At 40.5% G+C, this 19263-nt stretch overlaps 1 protein-coding gene across 11 annotated transcripts in view; it reads right to left on the bottom strand.

The window, feature by feature from the left end:
- Nucleotides 1–19263, bottom strand: part of VTI1A (vesicle transport through interaction with t-SNAREs 1A) — a 369140-nt gene that overhangs the window by 17018 nt on the left and 332859 nt on the right. The window contains exon 9 of one of the 11 annotated variants that reach the window (XM_074999172.1): nucleotides 16664–16731. The exons of the other annotated variants lie outside the window; for them this stretch is intronic. Within the exon in view, the coding sequence (XP_074855273.1) occupies nucleotides 16695–16731 (37 nt within the window). The 3' untranslated portion in view covers nucleotides 16664–16694. The remainder of the gene's footprint in view (nucleotides 1–16663; nucleotides 16732–19263) is intronic. 11 annotated transcript variants of the gene reach the window in all.

The following is a 19263-nucleotide window of genomic DNA, read 5'->3' on the forward strand; positions in this document are numbered from 1 at the left end:
ACTGAATAATGATGCCGTGGTACTAAGCACTGGTGGTACAATAACAATTGTCATGAAAATTAGCAATCGTGGGTAACAGATTACAAAATATGGAACACAAACGAGCCAGTGCAGACTCTGGATGCGTAAAGAATCGCATGTGCCTCACCTGAAATAATGAAGGCTACAAAACAAATCTGCTGGAACTTTCTCGCAGAAACCTCAACTCTGACACCGTTACAAGTTTTTTTTAAAAAAAAAACAGCTTTGGGATCGGTTGGCAGTGCACACATTCATTACAACGCAGGGCTGTGTTTTGAAAGAAAAGCCTGGAAGAACAGTATCCTTAAGAACACAGGCTGATGACAGCCAGGGCATATAATTATGGGCTGCGATCTCACAGCATTTCACATTAATTCATCCATTTATGATTTAAATGAAAGGGCCTCCTCTATGTTTTCTGGATGGAATATTAGAAACTATTTTATATGGCTATCTTGAATGCTTTGCCATTAAGTTTTTGGGTACCTAATTATATATGACCCTTAGCTATGCTTCCTGCATGCAAACATTTGGGCATGCAAATCAGACAGCAGGACTAAGTAGCAATATTCATGTATACATCAGAGGTTCAGGGCACTCAAAAACTGGGGGTTTGTTTATGTGGGAAAGCTATACCACAGTTAACTGAAGTGTGAATTTAATCTGGTACATTTATACAGGTGTAAACCCCATGCATCTACTTTTATTCTGGCGTGAGGGCAATTCTCAATTTAGTTTACATCCCTGGGGAAGGGGTTTAAACTAAAGTGAAAATAGGTACTCAAAGGGCTTATCTACATTTAACAGAAGATCCATGCTCTGGAGATCATTCTCTTAGGGGTCAATTTAGCGGCTCTAGTAGGCAGAGGTGATGCGTGGGGGATACATCAGGGTATTTCACCCTCATGTTCACCATCAGCACTGTGATACTTCTGGAGGAAGAGGTGGGTGGGAGCAGAGCAGGGCTGGAATATGAGGTCGAGAGGGACAGGGAAGGGGGCATGTGGCCAGTGCCCCTCCACAGAACTCTCCTCACCAGTCCTCACTGGTAGTAGGGATATGCTAAATGACCACTCATCACTCCCCCATCAACTGAGTACTCCACAGGATCACAAGAAGTAAGGGAAGTCAACAGGAGAAATTCTCCCATCGACCTCTGTAGGGGGTTAATTGTGGAAGAACTTAGTACATAACAGTTTAGGGGTATTTGGCAACACACTCGCCCATATCTGATGAGCCAAGGACATGCCTTAGGCAAAACCAGCACTCCCCATAAGCTGTGGTGCTACTGTGGCTGAACATATGTTGATAAGGATAAAGGAAAGGGAACAAACACATTTTGATCTAGTGCAACTGAATGTACCAAACACTTGTGAGCAAAATAAGGAACAGAACAAGTACCGATAGATCAATAACTAACAAATAAGGAAATACCTTAAATGGTAACAAGTGACCTAACGGGACTGCACAGCACGGAAGGAAAAACTGTATATAAGGCAGCACAGAAAGTAGGGCAATTTGGACTTCACTGATGGGCCACAGTGCCATTGCCTTGAAAGACTAGAAAACTCCTACTTGTCCGCAGATGACTGGAGTCCCGAGCTGCTGAAGGGACGTAAGAGCTGCTTTCCTGTCATGCTTTTTAGTTCAGGGGTTTTGTTAAAGCTTGTCAGGGAATAAACTGCTTGTGTTTGTCAGACACCTTTGCAGCGTGTTTTGTACTCAGAGAACCTAAATTACTCCTTCCTGCAACAACCTCTCACTGTGGGAAAGCTGCAGAAATTTGGCTTAAGGTATGTCAACACCAGCTATACTACTCATGTAACAGGAGTTGTGTCTCTGAAATTGACTCTGTCTTTAAGTATAGACCTGCCACTATGCCAGAAAAAGAGTGCCCACAGAAAGTATACTGTATGAGTGTAACCTGCTAAAATGTTCCCATGTAAGGCCTTATGTGCCTAATGGTGAGTGACTAAATTAAGATTTTGAATAATCTTGTTCTTTTCTGACAACCTTAAAATAAAGGATGTTCTTTCAAACAAAAGAAATTAAAATAAATAAATAAATAAATAAATAAAAGAAAAGAAAAACAGACTGAGGCACACTAAACTGCAGAGCCTTCCACAAAATGAGTGCAGCCCGTTGACATTTTTGAAATGAGAACTTTTTCATTTTGAAAATCAGACATTAAAAAAATTTCCTTCCATTTTATTAGCCAGTAAAAGTGGTGGTCAAAATTTGTGATGGTTCAAACAATTGAATTTTGCAATTTCAAATTTTGAAATATTCAGCGTGTGGGGGGATCGGGAATGAACTTTGTTGAAGAAATGTTTTTCCAAATTCCAGAAAAACAATGAGTTTCTACTATTCTAGAAACAAGAAGAGTTGTTTAATTATTTTTACATTTGAATTTTCATGGTTATTTAATATATTTTCACTCGATCTCTTATTTCTGAAACCTGAATATGAAATCTAAAGCTAAAGAACGAACAGCGGTTTATTCTGAGGAAAGCCCATATAAACTATCAAAAATATTATGACAGTAATCACAGTATTACTCTATCAACACATCAGTGTTAAACGAATTATCACCTGGAGTCTGAATAGATGAATAAGTTAAGCTATAATACCCATCGCTTTACGTTATGGCTCAAACAATGTCAGCAACTCTCTCCCTCCTGCCTCTACATCACAGAGCCAAAAAGACAACAGGGAGATTTTGTAAAGGTGTAAAGTGGCTGTCATCTTCTATAGACCAGGAAGACTGCAGAAAATGGATGACAGTGGTCATCAAATGGCTGTAATTCCATCTCACTCCAATGGGTCCCATCCATACTATTCCATATACAGCTTCATCAGAATAAAAGCTGCTCCCACTTGGGAGGGACACTGAAAATTTCTTGGGTGACTCCTTCTAAAAGCCTTGTTGGCTCAGGGAAGTGTGTTTTTCACCACTCTTTTTGCAAGGTTTTGCAATCTGGCCCTAGCAATGGAAAATTAATGCAATCCTACCTGAAGGGCAATCTGGAACAAATATTTTAAAGACAATAAGAACCCATATTAAACATTGTAAGAAGTGTTAGTATCTTATTTGGTAGCCCAAATAATTCTGTGGGTGGCCCGCACAACATTTTGTTTACTGTTGCCCTTGAGCAGGATTGCCACGTTCTGCTCATTTCCATCCATGTAATATTTTCCTACCAGTATTACTAAAGTGATACGCATGTAAAGGGAGGGCACGTGAAGTGAGGTGGGGGCTGATTGCACACAACATTGGCCGTGAGAGGCACATACTCCCTCTGCATCCAGTTAAAATGCTGCAACGGTTCAATCGGCACACGCTGCAAACTCTAGGCTCGCAGGCACAGTTAGCAAAACTACCCTCGTCTGGGAGATGATCTTGCTTATGACAATCTTGAGGCCCACTGAGATGAAGAAGGGCCACTCATGCAGCCCATTCACTAGTCTAGGTTGCACATCGCTGCTGGGAGACTATGCAATTGAAAATGTTGACTGCATCCCTCCTTTCAAAAGTGTATATCTAGTCTCACATTGTCTCTCTCCTCACTTGGTACCACAAAGTGTCAAGACGAGCATGTCAAAAGTGTGCCTGCAAGCTAAACTACCATGTTTCTTGGATGATATCATGATAGGCACCTTAGATATAGCTAAGATGGATGGATGGATGACTACAGAACAGTGGAATATTCTAGGCTGCTGGGTACATAATTCTGGCATCTACACAGTTAATAAATAACAAATATTTACAAATAAAGCAACTGTTACGCTAGCAGGACTTTGCATTCAGCTAAAAGACCTGATAAGAGTATACATGATTGGGTAATGGTTGTTGTGGTAAGTGTCATCTCATTTACATTCTATGCATATTCCAGAAAATGAAAATACTTTTGCTTTAAAAAAAAAGAAAATATGTACTATCCCAGAATTGAGAACCATTAAACCATTCTAGAAATATGAATCAAGTGGAAGAAAGCAAGACAAAAATATGTAATATTCTTTGCCTTGATTCAATTTTAATCTATGGCTTTTAGATGTGACCAAATTGGAGATTGGACGTTACTTGGTTACTGTATTTCCCCCTTTTCACACTACATTTGACTGGGTGTCTTTTCGTATGGGAAGTTGACTACAATTGTCTTAATAATGTTGACCTCTTTTGTAAAATCCTAAAGCCATCTCAGCAATTGTGCCTGAAAATGTGCTATCCAGAATGTTACCACTTCATGGCACTTCTTGAATGATAGAAAAGCACATATTCTTTTTTTTTTCCAAATGCTTTAAAAGGAAAGAAAACAACCCTGGCTAAGGCCATTTGTGAGATGGCATTAAAAGAGCCTACTCTGAGACAGATAAAAATAATGAGAATCTTTCTGTCAGGAAGGATTTAGAAAATATCACTAGCATTATTAAAATTTAATTTTTTACTGTGCTTTTTGGTTTCCCCTTTCCCAGTGATAATGAGCAGGACTGCACACCTCCACATTGCTAGTACTTGTTTTGTGCAATAAATTCAGCCTTCCAGTCTGAAGACATTTCAGACAACAATTCTGACTGCTATAGGCTCATTTTTTCAACCTGCATTGTGCTTTGAGTCTTCCTATAAAAACCAGTTCATAAGCTAATTTTCCACAAGGCCAGTGGAACAAATAAAAATCAATTTTTGCTCAACTGGTTCAGAGAAATCCTGGGAATAGCTAAGACAGAACAGTGGAAAATAAAAAGGACTGATGTATTCACAAATGGTTTGGCTGATAGAGAACTATCAAATTAGTTGACAGGAGATACTCACCACTATTAGAGTATTTTCTTTTCAGCATGTTACCACATTTCAATTGGGGAGCAGAAATGCCTCTACTTTATTCTGATCTCTGACACTTCAGTTTAATAACCAGACCAGGTGCCCAAACACTTCATGAAACCACATCCCATGAAGTCAAAGTTCAAGATCACCCGTAGATCTTGCACCCAGAGGGACTCCCAAATGGAAAGTGGACTTATCCACAGTTTCCAGAATCTTGTGGAGGGTGTGAAGGCTCCTTTTTCAATGTTCGCAGAAGGCATTTATGACCTCAGGCCAACCCTGCCTAAAGGTATTTGGTCCATCAGGGAAGGAATAAAATGCAGAACTCAGTCCAGACTTCCTTGCCTATTAAAAAACATGTTCAGGGTCACATGAAGACTAATCAGTTGAGTGCCTTTCAGAGAATGAAACACACACATTTCAGAAGTTGGAACAACCCATTCCTGAAACAACAAAACTTTCAGAATCTCACATGCAACTGAGAAGAGCAGATTTTTTAAGCATGTGGTTCAGTCCATTTTACTATCTCTTCAACTAATTATACAAGTGTTTTGGAAGTTGGGTGGGTAAGCACATTAGGACTGGTTTGTTACTTATGCCTTCTGGGCTGTAGCCTGAAGGACAGAATTTGCTTGCGAGCACAAAATAACCATCCCTGCTGAGGCTATAAAACAAATTTGAAATGTATAAACTTAAAGGAAGCTATTTTTTAAGCAGCAGTAACCTCGATTCTAATTTCTGCCATTTTATTGCTCCATTTTCACAAGTTTGGCATTAAAGGGAAAGGCCTTTGAACAGAAAAAAATAAACTATTATGAATGTCACTCAAGTCAAGATGTAGATCACCTATTTAAAACGTCCACACACTGTGGTGATATCACTTCTAGGGTCCAACAATTACTCAATGGAAGGCCAGCACAAATGATACAATATTAAGTAGATGAAAGTAACATGGACTTAACCTGTTACACTGCAAATAAATGGCATCAATAAAGAGGATGTTTAGAGAAACAAATAAAGTGTACGCATTCTTTATTCAAAATGCTACAACCTAAGAACGGGAACTAACACTCTACCAGTTTGCTCAGTGTTCTAGGAGAAGCCAGCATCCATTCCTCACCCTCCACCCCCACACTTTGACTCTCAACCTCCCATACAGATGATAATTTGCTTATGATATCTGCTTGATTTAGAGCTAATCTTTTGTAAATTAACTCCTAATGCTGTCTGAAATAATCCTCTTAATGTTGGGCTGTCTTTAGTACTTTATATCAAACACCATGAAGTATATAAGCACATAGGCTACATAGCATTTGTAATACTGCTGGCTGCTATTAAATAATTGCTATGGTATGGGGCTCAACTGTGCCTTGAAGACACAGATCTGTGTTATTGTGGTGTGGAACTGTGCTGCAGCAGGAGAGGGTGGGGAATGGTGCTCCAAGAGTACAAAAAGCAGTTTTACTACTGCCCTATCTATTGTTAAAGGGCAACCTACTCTGCCTGCATGGCCCATACAGGAGATCTGGGCCCCACCCCATGTAGCGTATTGCCACTGATGGGGCACATGAAAAAGCAGTTCTTGTGCTCCAAGCCTCATGCCCCCTTCAACACATGGTAATGAGTATGTTTCCATGGTTCTTGAGTTAACAGAATGATAAGAACTGTGTTAAACAGCACTAATGAACAGTTGGGAGCAGAAGACATGTCTATACTTACAGAAAAAAAACCAACGCTCTGAAGGTTGATCTTGTAGTGCTTGACTTAGTGTGCCTAGTAGAGACATTATCATCATCATCAATAACTGTGGGCTCAGCGCCCATTGGTGTCTGATGCCTGTCTCACTATTTCTTTCCATCTTTCCCTATCCAGTGCAGAGTGGCTTAGTTTCTGTAGACTAACTCTGCACCAATCTACTACATCATCTATCCATTCTCTGTGGGGTCTGCCTCTCTTATTTGAACCATCCGTTATGCTGAATACTAGGGTCTTGATTTTTCATTCATCGTTCATTCTGCAAATATGTCCAAATAGTTGTAGCTTCCATTTTATAACCTTTTGCGACAGTATCAGAGAGGTATCCACGTTAGTATGTAGCTCTGAGAACAAGAAGAAGGAGTCTTGTGGCACCTTATAGACTAACAGATATTTTGGAGCACAAGCTTTCGTGGGCAAAGACCCACTTCATCAGATGCATGCGTAGGGGGCAGGGTGGTTTCAGAGGGGTATTTAAAGAGTGGGGTTCCAGTAAGAGGGAGGGCCAGAGCTGACAAGGTCTATTCAGCAAGGTGGAAATGGCCCAGTATCAACAGGTTCTCTTTCGGCTGTATCTTCCTATATAATTCCTCATTGGTGACCTTCTGCATCCATCCTAGTCTCAGAATCTTTCTACAACAACTCCTTTCGAACACCAATATTCTTCTTTGCAAATCTTTCATTATCTCCCATATCTCACATCCGTACAACATGCTGCTTGCTGAACACACACGTTTTCAAGACACCCAGCTTCGTTCTTAAGTTTGTTGAAGGTGCTCCCGTCTACTCCGGTACTCCTTGCAGTGTGAAGAGTAAGGGGAGTTGAAGGGAGAGTTTCTCCCATTGACCTCCAGCAGTGGGGCTGCACTGGAAATTCAACTTAAGGTATGCTGACTCCTATTATGCAATTCTCGTAGCTGGTGTTGCGTATCTTAAGTTGAATTTCTCCTGTAGTGTAGTCCTGGCCATAGCTGGATAACTGTTTCGAAAACACAGATAAACGACAGACAATTTTGTTTCTTGAAACAAGCAAAGTACTTTTTAAGGGTTTTACTTCACCTTTCGCCAGTTTAATATTACTGTCAATGTACTAATATTGCATTGCATTTCCCCCCATTTAATACAGTGAAATATTTTTCTCACACAACATTATTTTAATGACACAGTCTGAAACCCTAATTGATATTGGTGAGCAATGAAATTCCAGCATATTATTTTCCCTGTTTTTCATATATAAATGGGCAAGCACAAACTTCAGTGAATGGGCCCCTTTATGCTCTAACAGGCAGCTTACTGGCCCAGACTCCAATGTATAACAAGCACAACTGCAAAAGCAATACATTTTAATTGAAAAATCACATTTTTTTTTTACAAAGAAAATGCTTTAAATAGCAAGTAATGCTCAGATAAAGGAATTTAAAAACATTTTTCTATGTAGAATGTTATTTAGAAATTATACGTTTGCTATGGCAACAATGTATGTGAAGATATGAAGAAAGTTATATTGTTTAAGACTATTTCACTTGAGTTTACTCTTTACTGCAGAACAGATAAAGCACAGTGATCAGTGAGTTGTATGTGTCCAACAGCCCTGCAAGAGCCTTGTGGAAATGTATAAAACAAGCAGTGATACAGTCCTTTGCCAAACACTGTCATAAATTTTTTATTTGGCAGATAACATTCTCACTACTTTTCTTGGCAGGTATTGGGACCTTTAGCAAGAAAGGCGCAGGAGAAAAATACCTTGTTTAGAGATGTTTTCAACACTTTCTGGGATTTTTCAGAACTTCTGCCTGCAGCACATTTCTACAACCAGAGTCTCCAATCACCTGATGAGGAGCTGGTGGTTTTTAACTTTTTTTCCCTCTTTTTTAAATATAGACAGCTTACTACCCCCTCTGGCTTTCAACCTAGAATACAGGATTCTTCTTCTCTCTCTGTCTTTTTATTTTTATATGTGTTCCAGAGATACAAGCGGTTGCTCCTCTCTGTCTAGACACAAAACTGAAAATAATATCAGAATGTACCTTTCATTGCTCCTGATACTATCTATATCACATTCCCAGATGACAGAGATAAATGAAAACCAAACCTGCTGATTACTTTTGCATTTTTCTTCAGAGACCTCCATAAAAACTGGTCACAGGTGCAGCTACCTAGGTGATTCAGAGGACTGACTGATAAACAGAATCATGAAATAGATTTCTGCACCCAAGCCCACTCCTCAGTTGATTGTTTAAAAAAAATCCACTAAACTTGACATCTGATACAAGGTCTTTTGCAATGCTGGTAAATCAGTTACTGTGCTTGTGTAAGTACAGCTGCTGGCCTTCTTGGACATGCAGCTCTGTATCCTCGCTTATAAAGGAGAGAATTATACATTACATCTTCAACAGTTGCTTTATTTTAAAAATCACTTATAGCAATGTTTTGTGCTGTGCATTACATCTATGCTGAAAACAATGAAAGATGTACCCATTTCAAATTCCACTAATGATTGCCTAATGTACCCATCTAACAGTGATGAATATATTTTGGCTCTTGTTTCAGGACATATGAAATCACAGTCTCTCTAACAGGTGTAGAGAAACAAATGGGCATTTTTTTAGAGTCAGGAACAATTCAGTCTCCGAAGGTTTTTGTCTGACATTGCAATGCATGGTATCAGAGTTCACTTTAAACAAGAGGAGCTTATTAAAGAAGACACAAAAGAAACAGACTTCCACACAGTTCACATTCCAGTTTTGTCTCCCTTGTTTACCAGGGGCTTCATCCTCTTTGGAACTATATATAGCTCACAGAGACATCTAGTGGTTGAATACAATATTGCAAATAAACATATAATTAAATTTCACGTCACTCCACTGAAGTAAGTGAAGTTATGCCAGGGATGAAAATGGGCCAATTCTGTCTCCCAGAAATAGAGATGATCAAATCACATATGGATAGAATTGCCTCTTTAAAGCCCCTTCACACAAATATGTCAATTTTTTGTCAAGAATCTTCTTTTGTATAGTTTCTGCATTTTGGAAAAGCCTCCCTGTAGGTGACTTCTTCCTTGACGCTTTCCAAATCACAGTCTAACAACCTCTTTTTTCCCTTTTTCATTTCTCTCTTTCTTTGCTATTATTATTTCACTTCATAAATAATACGCCTACCTAGCTGTTAAATAGCACTTTTCATCAGTTGATCTAAATGCAGAGTTTAATCACAAAACATTGTTTCTCTGACAGTTGTCATACAGAGCAAAAACCGATTGCACAGTGACAGGAAACATAACTATGAAAAATATTAATCCAAAAGGGGGAAAAACATGCATACCAATAAGAAAAAAATTAAATAGCTCATGGAGGCTGAGTCTGATCCATAGGCCACTGAAGGCAACAGGCTTTGGATCAGGCCTTTTAAAGAATATATACAAACAGTCTCAAATTATGTTTTAATTTCCTTTTATGGGTCTTATTCTGCTCCATGTTTCCCTGCTCTTAATTCACAGTAACTCAATGGAGGTACACGACAAGACAGAGTCAGGGTCTACATCCCAAGGGCAGAACTTGACAAGGGGGATGTGAAGCAGATGTTGCTTTCCTTATTTATTTGTTTTGTACACTTCAGGGCAACAGAACTTTAGGGTGGACAGATCAGTGTAACATACTTGTGGATCTTCCTTTTGGTTATGTGCATGTGTGTGTGAGAGAGAATATGCACAGTGTTTGCATTGAAAACTGGGAAAGGATCTCTCTCTCTATTTTAACTTCACTCCAGCTATGCAAAATTCCCTTGGGGCAAAGAGAAAGCTAGCTATTTGTGAATGGGAAAAAGAGCTTTTGTGAGATGCAGAACTGCACCACTGAAAGCTGCTTCTTAAAATATTTTGTACTATTTTAGAAGAAAATATGGGTAAATATTTCAGGTTTTGCATATTGACTCCTTAATAAACCTGGCAGTAGAACATGACACTTGCAGGTTGCCTCAGTTTGCTGCTCCCCAGAAGTTTCTTAATATTCTTCTAGGACAAGTAAATTCAAGAAATAGTGAAAGCAATTTCCAACAGCTTGCTTGTGCAAATCTATCGGAGGCTTACACTCACTTCAGAGCACTGAAATTTGAGATGCCATATCAAATAAGCAGCTCTTTCCTCTAAAGAGTGGAAATTGGGTGTAGCTAACCTCGTGCATAATAGGTCTATTCTCATTCACAACAGAGGAATTACTTTATGGCCCCAAAGTAAAGCTAGTATAAGAAATACGCTAGCAGATTTGCTGCAGATGTGTGCTGTGACACGTATGCAGAGAATCTGTTATTAATCCCTTGCTAAGATTTTAATATTACTCAGTGTAATGCAGGAAACCATTAAGCTGAAAGTTCTGAGTTAATAAAAACGAAAACAAAAAGGGGTCTGAAGTTTAAGATGGTCAACCCTATTTTCAAACTATAACAGTTTAATTCACTGATTCTAGAGCATCCCAATCACCCACTGCATACATTTACTTTATATCTATCTTGTGTTTCTTTTTTGTGTATATATTCAACCGCTTTTATTGTAACACATGACAGTTCCTGATGAAAGTGCAGCTTTTCAACTCACTTACCAGCCTTAAGAGGAATGTTCTTGCCTGGGATTTTGTTTGGGAAAGCTCTGGACACATATAGAACAAGAAATAGTGCGTCTCAAATGCTGAAAAACCTATCTTTCACCTCTTTCAGAAAATAAGTGGAACCTATGAATTTGCACAAGGGTTATGATTGCTATGGGCAATTATACCATGGAAATGCATACCTCTGACAAAGTAATCAATCAAATTATTTTTTACAATTTCAATTCACTCCTAAATTTTTCCTTACTTCCAAAGCCAGATGGATATTATATTAACAAAGCTGTTGAAAGGGAGTAACACTACCCATGAAGCCAAAGGCCACTAAAACTATGCAATGCATAAATTTTTATTGTTTGCTCAGTATTGAAATCTCGTTAGGGCTCATAACTCTTCTGCACACTGCGGACATTTGCATCTGCTGATCATGAGAACTTAGATGCAATGTATACCTTCGGCTAACTCACTTGTTATGTTTTTTGATGAGAATGCATGTGCCTTTTTTCTTTAAAGCCTTTACGCAGCTATGATTTAAATGTCCACTTCTGAAACAAAATATATTAAAACTTCAAATTAAAACATCTCAAGTTTGTTTTATTGCTGGCAACATCCACGATCTTCATGTATAAAAGCTGCATCTGACTTAGTATTCAGAATAACCATTGTTTGAAAACTGTGCCTCATGGAGCATTTCCCTTCATTTATCCTTTCTGCTTTATGCGGTCACATTTTAATTAGATTAGAACTTGTCCTCCAATTAGCTTTCATTAAACTCTGTAGATTACAGCAAAAATCTCCACTGAGATATGCTTCAAAATTGTGCCTAAAGTTTAAAATAAAATAGCTGTGCAAATGAAGTGATTATGAAGATTATTACTATGCAAAAAACATCAGTCATTTCCTTGTTTACTTATACGTTAAACTCTGTAATTTATTTTGCCATCTTCAATACCTCCACATTCTCCAGAGTAGCAATCATAACACTACCTTAGAATCATAGACTTCCTTTAATTCCCTTCCTTAAGGGCCTGATTCTGCAATCCCATCACTACAACTGCTCAAATGAATGTTATTCAGTGCAAGGAAGGGATGTGAATTTGACTCTACCTAAAACCTAAATTACGACAGTGGATACTCGCCTAAATTTACCATTGACTATTATTGGGTTATCGTCAAAGCTAGAGAAGGAGCTAATAAAAGTACAAAGGGAACTGCCCATCCACCTCCAGGATAGGATGTTACAGCTGATTAACAGTGCACAGCAACATTCTCTCTCTCTTTAGGAACGGGTGTGAAGACAGATACTGCCTCCAACTGGAATTGCAAGGGAAACTGCAAAAGTAATTACCTAAACTGGAAAGGGCCCAGCAGGATATTGTCCCTAATACTACTAATTGCCAAGTGCTGTTGCCCTATGCTGGAACTTCACTGATACCTAACACACACATACATTTACTATATACTGAGGGCACCAAAGCCATTACAGATTGTAGGTCCAATCCTCTGGACTGAGGAGCTTGGATGGAGCCTTGCTCCTGAAGGGAATCCTACTTGGGTAAACGAGTCAGTGCTGCGCTAATGCTAAATACAAATTGATCTGCTTGCAGCAACAGTGTCTAAATTCTCTGCCAGTACTGAAGATAAGCAGCACTGAATGATCACCAATATTTTAATGAGCCATATTTTGTCCATTATTTTTATATTTTACACACACACACGCTTAGAGTCAGCATGTGAAAGCTCAAAATACAAACACTTGGGTAAAAACCAGCAACATGTCTTAACTCCATCAACATACTTTAAACAGGCCGCTAACAGGGGAGTTAGCCTGGGAGTTGCCTTGGTGGGAGCCCAATATTATCAAACCAAATGATGACAATATGGGGGTCCCAGCAAGGCGAACTCTTCTACTCATGCCTGGAAGAATAATATCTACAGCGGTGATGACAGCCACCATGGGCCTAGAGAGCAAGGTGGGAAGGGGATCTGGCTCCCTGACATGAATGGGGCAGGGCCAAGTGCAAAAGGGGCAGGGCTTTAGGTCAGCCAGCCCTGGCCCCCACTCACTCAGAGCCACACGCAGAGCAGTTGTACAGTATCCCTAAGTGTTCCAAAGAAGCCTGGAGCTCTGGGCTGCCACCGCTGCTATTTCAGCAGCCACGGCTGGAGCTACAGACCCCTTTGAAACATCAGGCCCAGGGGCAACTGCCCTCTTTTCTCCCCAGCTGTCAACTCCCAAGGCCAAGGCCGGACAGGATTTACGGGATTTGCGTCAACACAGAGCCGATTAGGGATAATAGTACTTTATTAAGCTTATCTACTCCAAGTTACTGCAAATTATTCACAAGATACTTATGAATAAGCCAAATACAAGAGGAATGTATAGGTCTGCACAAAAGGCTATCTGGCACGTTTATGTCCCTTCTGCCATGGAGAGTTCCAGTCCTGAAGGGCCTCTCATCAGCAGATGTTGCTCAAGCTGGGGGACCGGCTGAGGCACCCCGAGGCGGAGAGTCCAGGGTGAAACTCAGTTGTGGGGGACCTCACAGTGATTTGATCCCTTAGTTGTTTACTGGGTGTGAGCATACCAGCTCAGTGTCACTTTTAATGTTCTCATGGGGCAGAAGCCAAAGCTATCCTCATTACTGGTCTCTCTGGTTCCCATGTCTAAATGCAGGTGTCAGGAGATGATATGGCTCTCTCATGTTTATGTTTACAGGGTCCAAGGCAGTAGTAGGCTGTAACAGAGAACTTAGTTGCGTTACAGAGATGGAAGTTCTATTCTTGCTTTCTGAGGTCTTTAGCCCTGCTTTTTAAGGCCTTCAGGCCTGCAGACAGGTCTGTTGGTGTTACGACACCCACCTCCCCATGTGTCAGCAGGCCTGAATATCTATTAAATATTCATTAATATTGTAATACTGTCCCTTTAATATACAATTGGCAAAATTTTCAAAAATGCCTAAGTTGTTTTTCTTCAAAACTGGCACATTTAGGTATCATCTCTATTGCAGACCTACACTGGCACAACTATGTTTCTTAGGGGTGTCCAAAATCCACATTTTACTACCATCTCTCATGGGGGTGGATTAAGTAAACTGCGGAAAGAGCTCTTCTCTGTCAGCTTAGAGCAGAGGTCAGCTGAAATTCAAACTTTTGACCTCTAAGTAAAGTCCCAGTGCCAGTGAAACTTTTTAAACTCACTAATAGTCCTAGTAACAACAGCTTCATTAATAAATAAAGATGCAAAGCTTCACCGTTTAGGTGGTGGCTGGTAGCATTAGCTGGTCTTTTATTAATACACAGGTGGCATGGCCTTGAGCAAGCTCCCAGCTGTATGGGGGAGGAGGGGCAGGGCTGAGCTCCTGCCTCGCTTGCTAATGAAAATCAGCTCGTGTGCCACTTGTGGCACCTGCGTCGGGGTTGCTGACCCCTGGCTTAAAGTGTCTCCATTTAAGTGTTATCAAACTGCAGTACAGATGTCTGAGCTCAGGCTGGAGCTTGGGCTCAGACTCTGGAAGGTCTGAACCTACCTGGGACTGAACGTCTATACTGCTATTTTTAGCATAGTAGATGGAGCCAGTTGTCCTGGACTCCGACTCAGTGCCATGAGCAGGGTGCCCTTGGGCAAAGTGGGGGGCAGCTCTGCACTCCCAGAAGATGTGAGGCTGGAGGCAGCCAGCCCACAGCGCCCCTGGACTTGTTGTGCTTCTCCCACACCCCAGACCTCAGCACAACCCGGAGCACATCATCTGTGATTTAAAGGGTCTGGGCTCTGACTGGGCTGCAGTGGAAGTGGCAGTCAGGAGCCTGAGGCCCTTTTGAGTTGCTGAGGCCTGGGCCAGTTGCCTCCCCCATCCCATGGCAATGAGGGCTTTTTTTTTAATCACAGGGAAGTCATACCCTTACAAACAAAGGCTCATAAAACTTAACTAAACCACTTTTGCAAGTGGGACATGAGCCCCCACATCACTTAAACCCTTGATTTTTTTTTTTGTTTAAATTTCCATGTAACTGAAAAATGCACCAGTTTCAAAGTACTGGGGATGCACCTTTCTCACACTGAGATGCAGCTATGTATGAGGATGGCTAAAGCTTTGGCATTTCACACTGACCGTGGCAGTGAAAACCTTGAGGCATAGAGAAACTCATATACAACTTTATGTCCTTACAAAATACAACCTACATACTTGGAAAAAATTGTGAATTAACCCTTGTTATTTTAAGGCTGCTTTTTTATTTAGCACCAACCATAAAGAGCATTTTTAATAAAGAAATAACCTCAGGTTACTTTTTATTGAGGCGTGATTTATAACGCTTTAGAAAGGTATCTATTCTGGAAGCAGAGTGTGCCCAATGCTATTTTTGCAATGGGAATGCAAACTCAAACTGGAAATGGAGTCATTCACTCACACTTACGAGATGACATCTCGTTGACAGGCATGCAAACTTGGAAAGTGCTACACAGCTGCTCTTAAAATATTATACTGTATGGATATTTGTTTGAGCTTCAATTTAACAAATGTTAGAGAAGGATCAGCACTCTTTGTTGGGGCTAGCGGTTCACTGTCTGCAACAGATCATCTCTGGAAAATGTAAAGAATGAGAAAATCAATTCACTTTTAATAAATACAGTACAGTGTGTTCAAAACAGAAGAGACACCAAGAGGGTGGCCAGGTGGGATGCTCTTTTGCTGGACTTTTGATAATTCAATTTTTACTTTGCAAACATATGCTCCAACACTTCCTTAAAGTTTACTATTTGTTTTAAAACACTCTCACCAGGCAATTATTTTGATTAAAATCTTCAGGAAAAGTGAAGGAAATAAATAAATAAATACATTTAAAGGGTGCGAACATAGCTGAAAAAACTTGTTTACAAATTCTTACAAATTTTCCTGGAATGATTTCTGCAATATTTGAATAGATCCAGTAAGTACTGAGTTTGCGTTCTGAGCTTGCCATGTTCTGTGAAGCAGATTACGGGTTAGAGATGGGCTACAAGTCACACCACACGCTTGAAGCCTATTCAAATTTGTGGATTTGGATCTGATATCAATCTACATATCGGTACCTGATTACACAATTAGATCCAAACTGGATCCAAAACCAGAAGAAGCCTCTTTGCTGGTTCCCATTTAAGATTGTGCAAGAACAGTTAATCCTGGGAATTTCTCTCTTTTTCAAACAGAAGAATAGATCATCTGCTTTGCAAGATTTCTGCAACTTTGGGTCAAATTCTTACAAGAACAGTTCATGCGATTTCAGCTTCATTGAACATGAATTCAACTCCTGGGTCTCAACACCATACTCTAAACCTTGACCTGAAACTCAGTCTTGCCATTCTCTCCTTTGGCTTTGTTTTTTATCTAGCTTTTGTAGTACCCAAAAGATGAATGTCTCTCCTCTTTTTCTTTCACAAATGGTTTCTAAACTCATCGTGATTCATTTTGTAACTTCTCTTAACACCAACCTTCATGGTTGTCTTTAAATAGCCTCTAAGTTCACAACATCACCACTGCCATTTTCAGTTCTTCACCACTGTAGATTAACAAAACAGTTAATATGTAGAGAAACCTCCAATCAATTTAAGGTATCATATCAGAACAGCGCTGAAGTGCCATTCACTACAATGTGAGTATGTATACTTTAATTAAACGTATTTGAGTGATATTCTGAATGGGTTGTGTTCCTGAAACAAGGCATAAGAGAGTAATAACACCTTGTAGTATCAGCATTTACTTCATTCAACCTTTTGTGACACAAATTTATACAGCTAGGCTACATCTACATGAGAGGGTTATTCCGACAAAAGAGGAGTTTTATTGAAAAAAACCTGTGGAGCGTCTACATGCAAAATGCACTTTGTCAACAGACCATTGACAAAATCCATCACATCTGCTGGTGGCATTGTGCCTCTCTGCATCGAGGAATAATATCTTTGTCGACAGTTTCCTGTTGACAAAAAAGCCACGTAGATGCTCCAGGGCCCTTTTGTCAACAGACAGGGCTTCCAGGTCACTGGGCAGCTCTGTTTGATGAGCTTCCAGTTTGCCATTCTGTCAAGAGAGTGTGGCTGGGCAGTCGGGCCACTCTCTGTTGACAGAGTGGATTACCCTTTCCATCTGCTTTTGTGTGTGGACATGATCTGTCGACAGAAGTTTTGCCAGAAGACCTCTTCCAACAGTGACTTCTATTGACAGATGGTTCTCATGTACACATAGCCCTACTGTTTCCTGGACCTTTATCTCCCTCCATTATTTATTCTTTGGGTAGATTTTGGATGATGATATTTAATGTCTTGCTTTCAGGAGCCATAACTGCCCTCCTTATGACTCAGCCCTCCAGGTAGATCACCATGCCTATTCCCTTTCTTCCAGAAGAGAATGTACCAAGGCTCCTGGCCATCCTCTGATCCAGGTTCTAGCTCAGGGACTCTCTACACAGCAGCAAAACTTTGTTGAATCCAAGACCTTGCTGCATTTATTTCACTACGTGCTTTCCTAACTTTCTGGCTCTCCCTTCCTTCCTTGTGTTTCCCAACTTTACCCCTCCCAGAAAGTGACTGCAGTCTTTCCAAGCAGTGCTGTTGGCTCTGGGGCTTTCTGGTAGACTCACCTGTTCCTGCATAGATGAACTTCTCCTAATTAGGGATCTTTTTCTCAGCTTTAATTTCCCCCCACCTTCTGGCCTGATAGGCTAATTGACCTGTTTGGCCGCCTTAATTCTTTCGGGTCAAGTGTGGGAAAGACACCCCACCACACTACTATAAAAGATGATACAGCTGGCATATTGCTAAAAGCAAATGTGAGCTGCACAATTTTTAGAAGTTTCTTTTCTCCTTCTAAAATATACAGACAGTGGGGCTTGTGCACTGGTTCTCATATAATTTTCTACAAACATTACAATTATCCAGAATAAAATCAAAAATTTTAAGTCAACACGTTTTATCTTCTCCTAGAACTTCTTACCTATTGACTTCCTTTGACAATGCTAATTAAGTTTTAGGTTGGTTTAATGTGTTAGAAATCACTTGGATCACAGAACAGGACCCAAGTAAGTTAGACAGAATTTCTTCAGTCAGACAGTAAGTGTTTGAGAAAAAGCTACTCTGGAGACTGCACAAGTGGAAAAGATCCCTGAATGGTTTGTATTTGTTTCCACTTACTATTTCTATTTACTAACCTCTCATTAAAGTATCCTGACAGAATGCAAATTATGAGTCTGTTACATGCCTTTTTCCCCTCAAAGGAAGATAAGAGTGAACCTTAGGGGGGCTGTTTTTTTTGTTTTTGTTTTCTTTTTTTAAACTTTATTCACTCCTCTCAAAGTTTCCCCTCAAATACTATCAGACCAGTCAAGGTCTATAGTTCTTCGGAGGAGAAATAAAATAAAATGAAATAGTAAAAATAAAAGCAGTAAGCCAGCAAAGTTATTACACTGGGAATACAGCAAATACTTTACATTTGGGAAAAAAATTCCACCCCTGGGTTGAGCAGAATTGTTAGTCTCTGTAGAGGTGGTTTCAAATCCAGTTTATGTCAAACTGAGACTGCATGTCAAAGTCTCATATGAATCTAGATTCTCCACATAGTCACCAACCTGTTGATTGCACTTCAAATGGCACATCCTGGGGAATCTCCCAGCTGGTTCTGATCACCAATGGTGGTGCTGCGCTGCTGCTAAGGCAGGCTCCTTGCCTGTCCTGGCCCCATGCTCTCAGCCTGGTCCCAGAAGTGGCCAAAATAGCCCCACCTGTGTATTTGTGGCAGGGAAGGAATGGCCTCTGCAGTGCCCAATGGCCAGAAACAGGGAACTGTGGCCAATGGGAGCTGAAGAGATGGTGCCAGCACAGAGGGGCAGCACACAGAGTCATGTGCACCCCAGCCACACTCCCCGGGGGCCACAGGGTCACTTTAGCCCCTTATAGGCGTAGGTGCAGGAAGTAGGCGTACTGCAGCACTCTCAGGAGCTGCTTCGAATCCCAGCTCCAGGACTCTGCTGCACAGTGACCCAACCCCTGGGCCTGCTGCTGCCTGGGGGCCTTGCTGCAGGCCTGACAACTTGCTTGAC

Source organism: Carettochelys insculpta, chromosome 7 (genome assembly GCF_033958435.1).
Source record: "Carettochelys insculpta isolate YL-2023 chromosome 7, ASM3395843v1, whole genome shotgun sequence".
Lineage (NCBI taxonomy): Eukaryota > Metazoa > Chordata > Testudines > Carettochelyidae > Carettochelys > Carettochelys insculpta.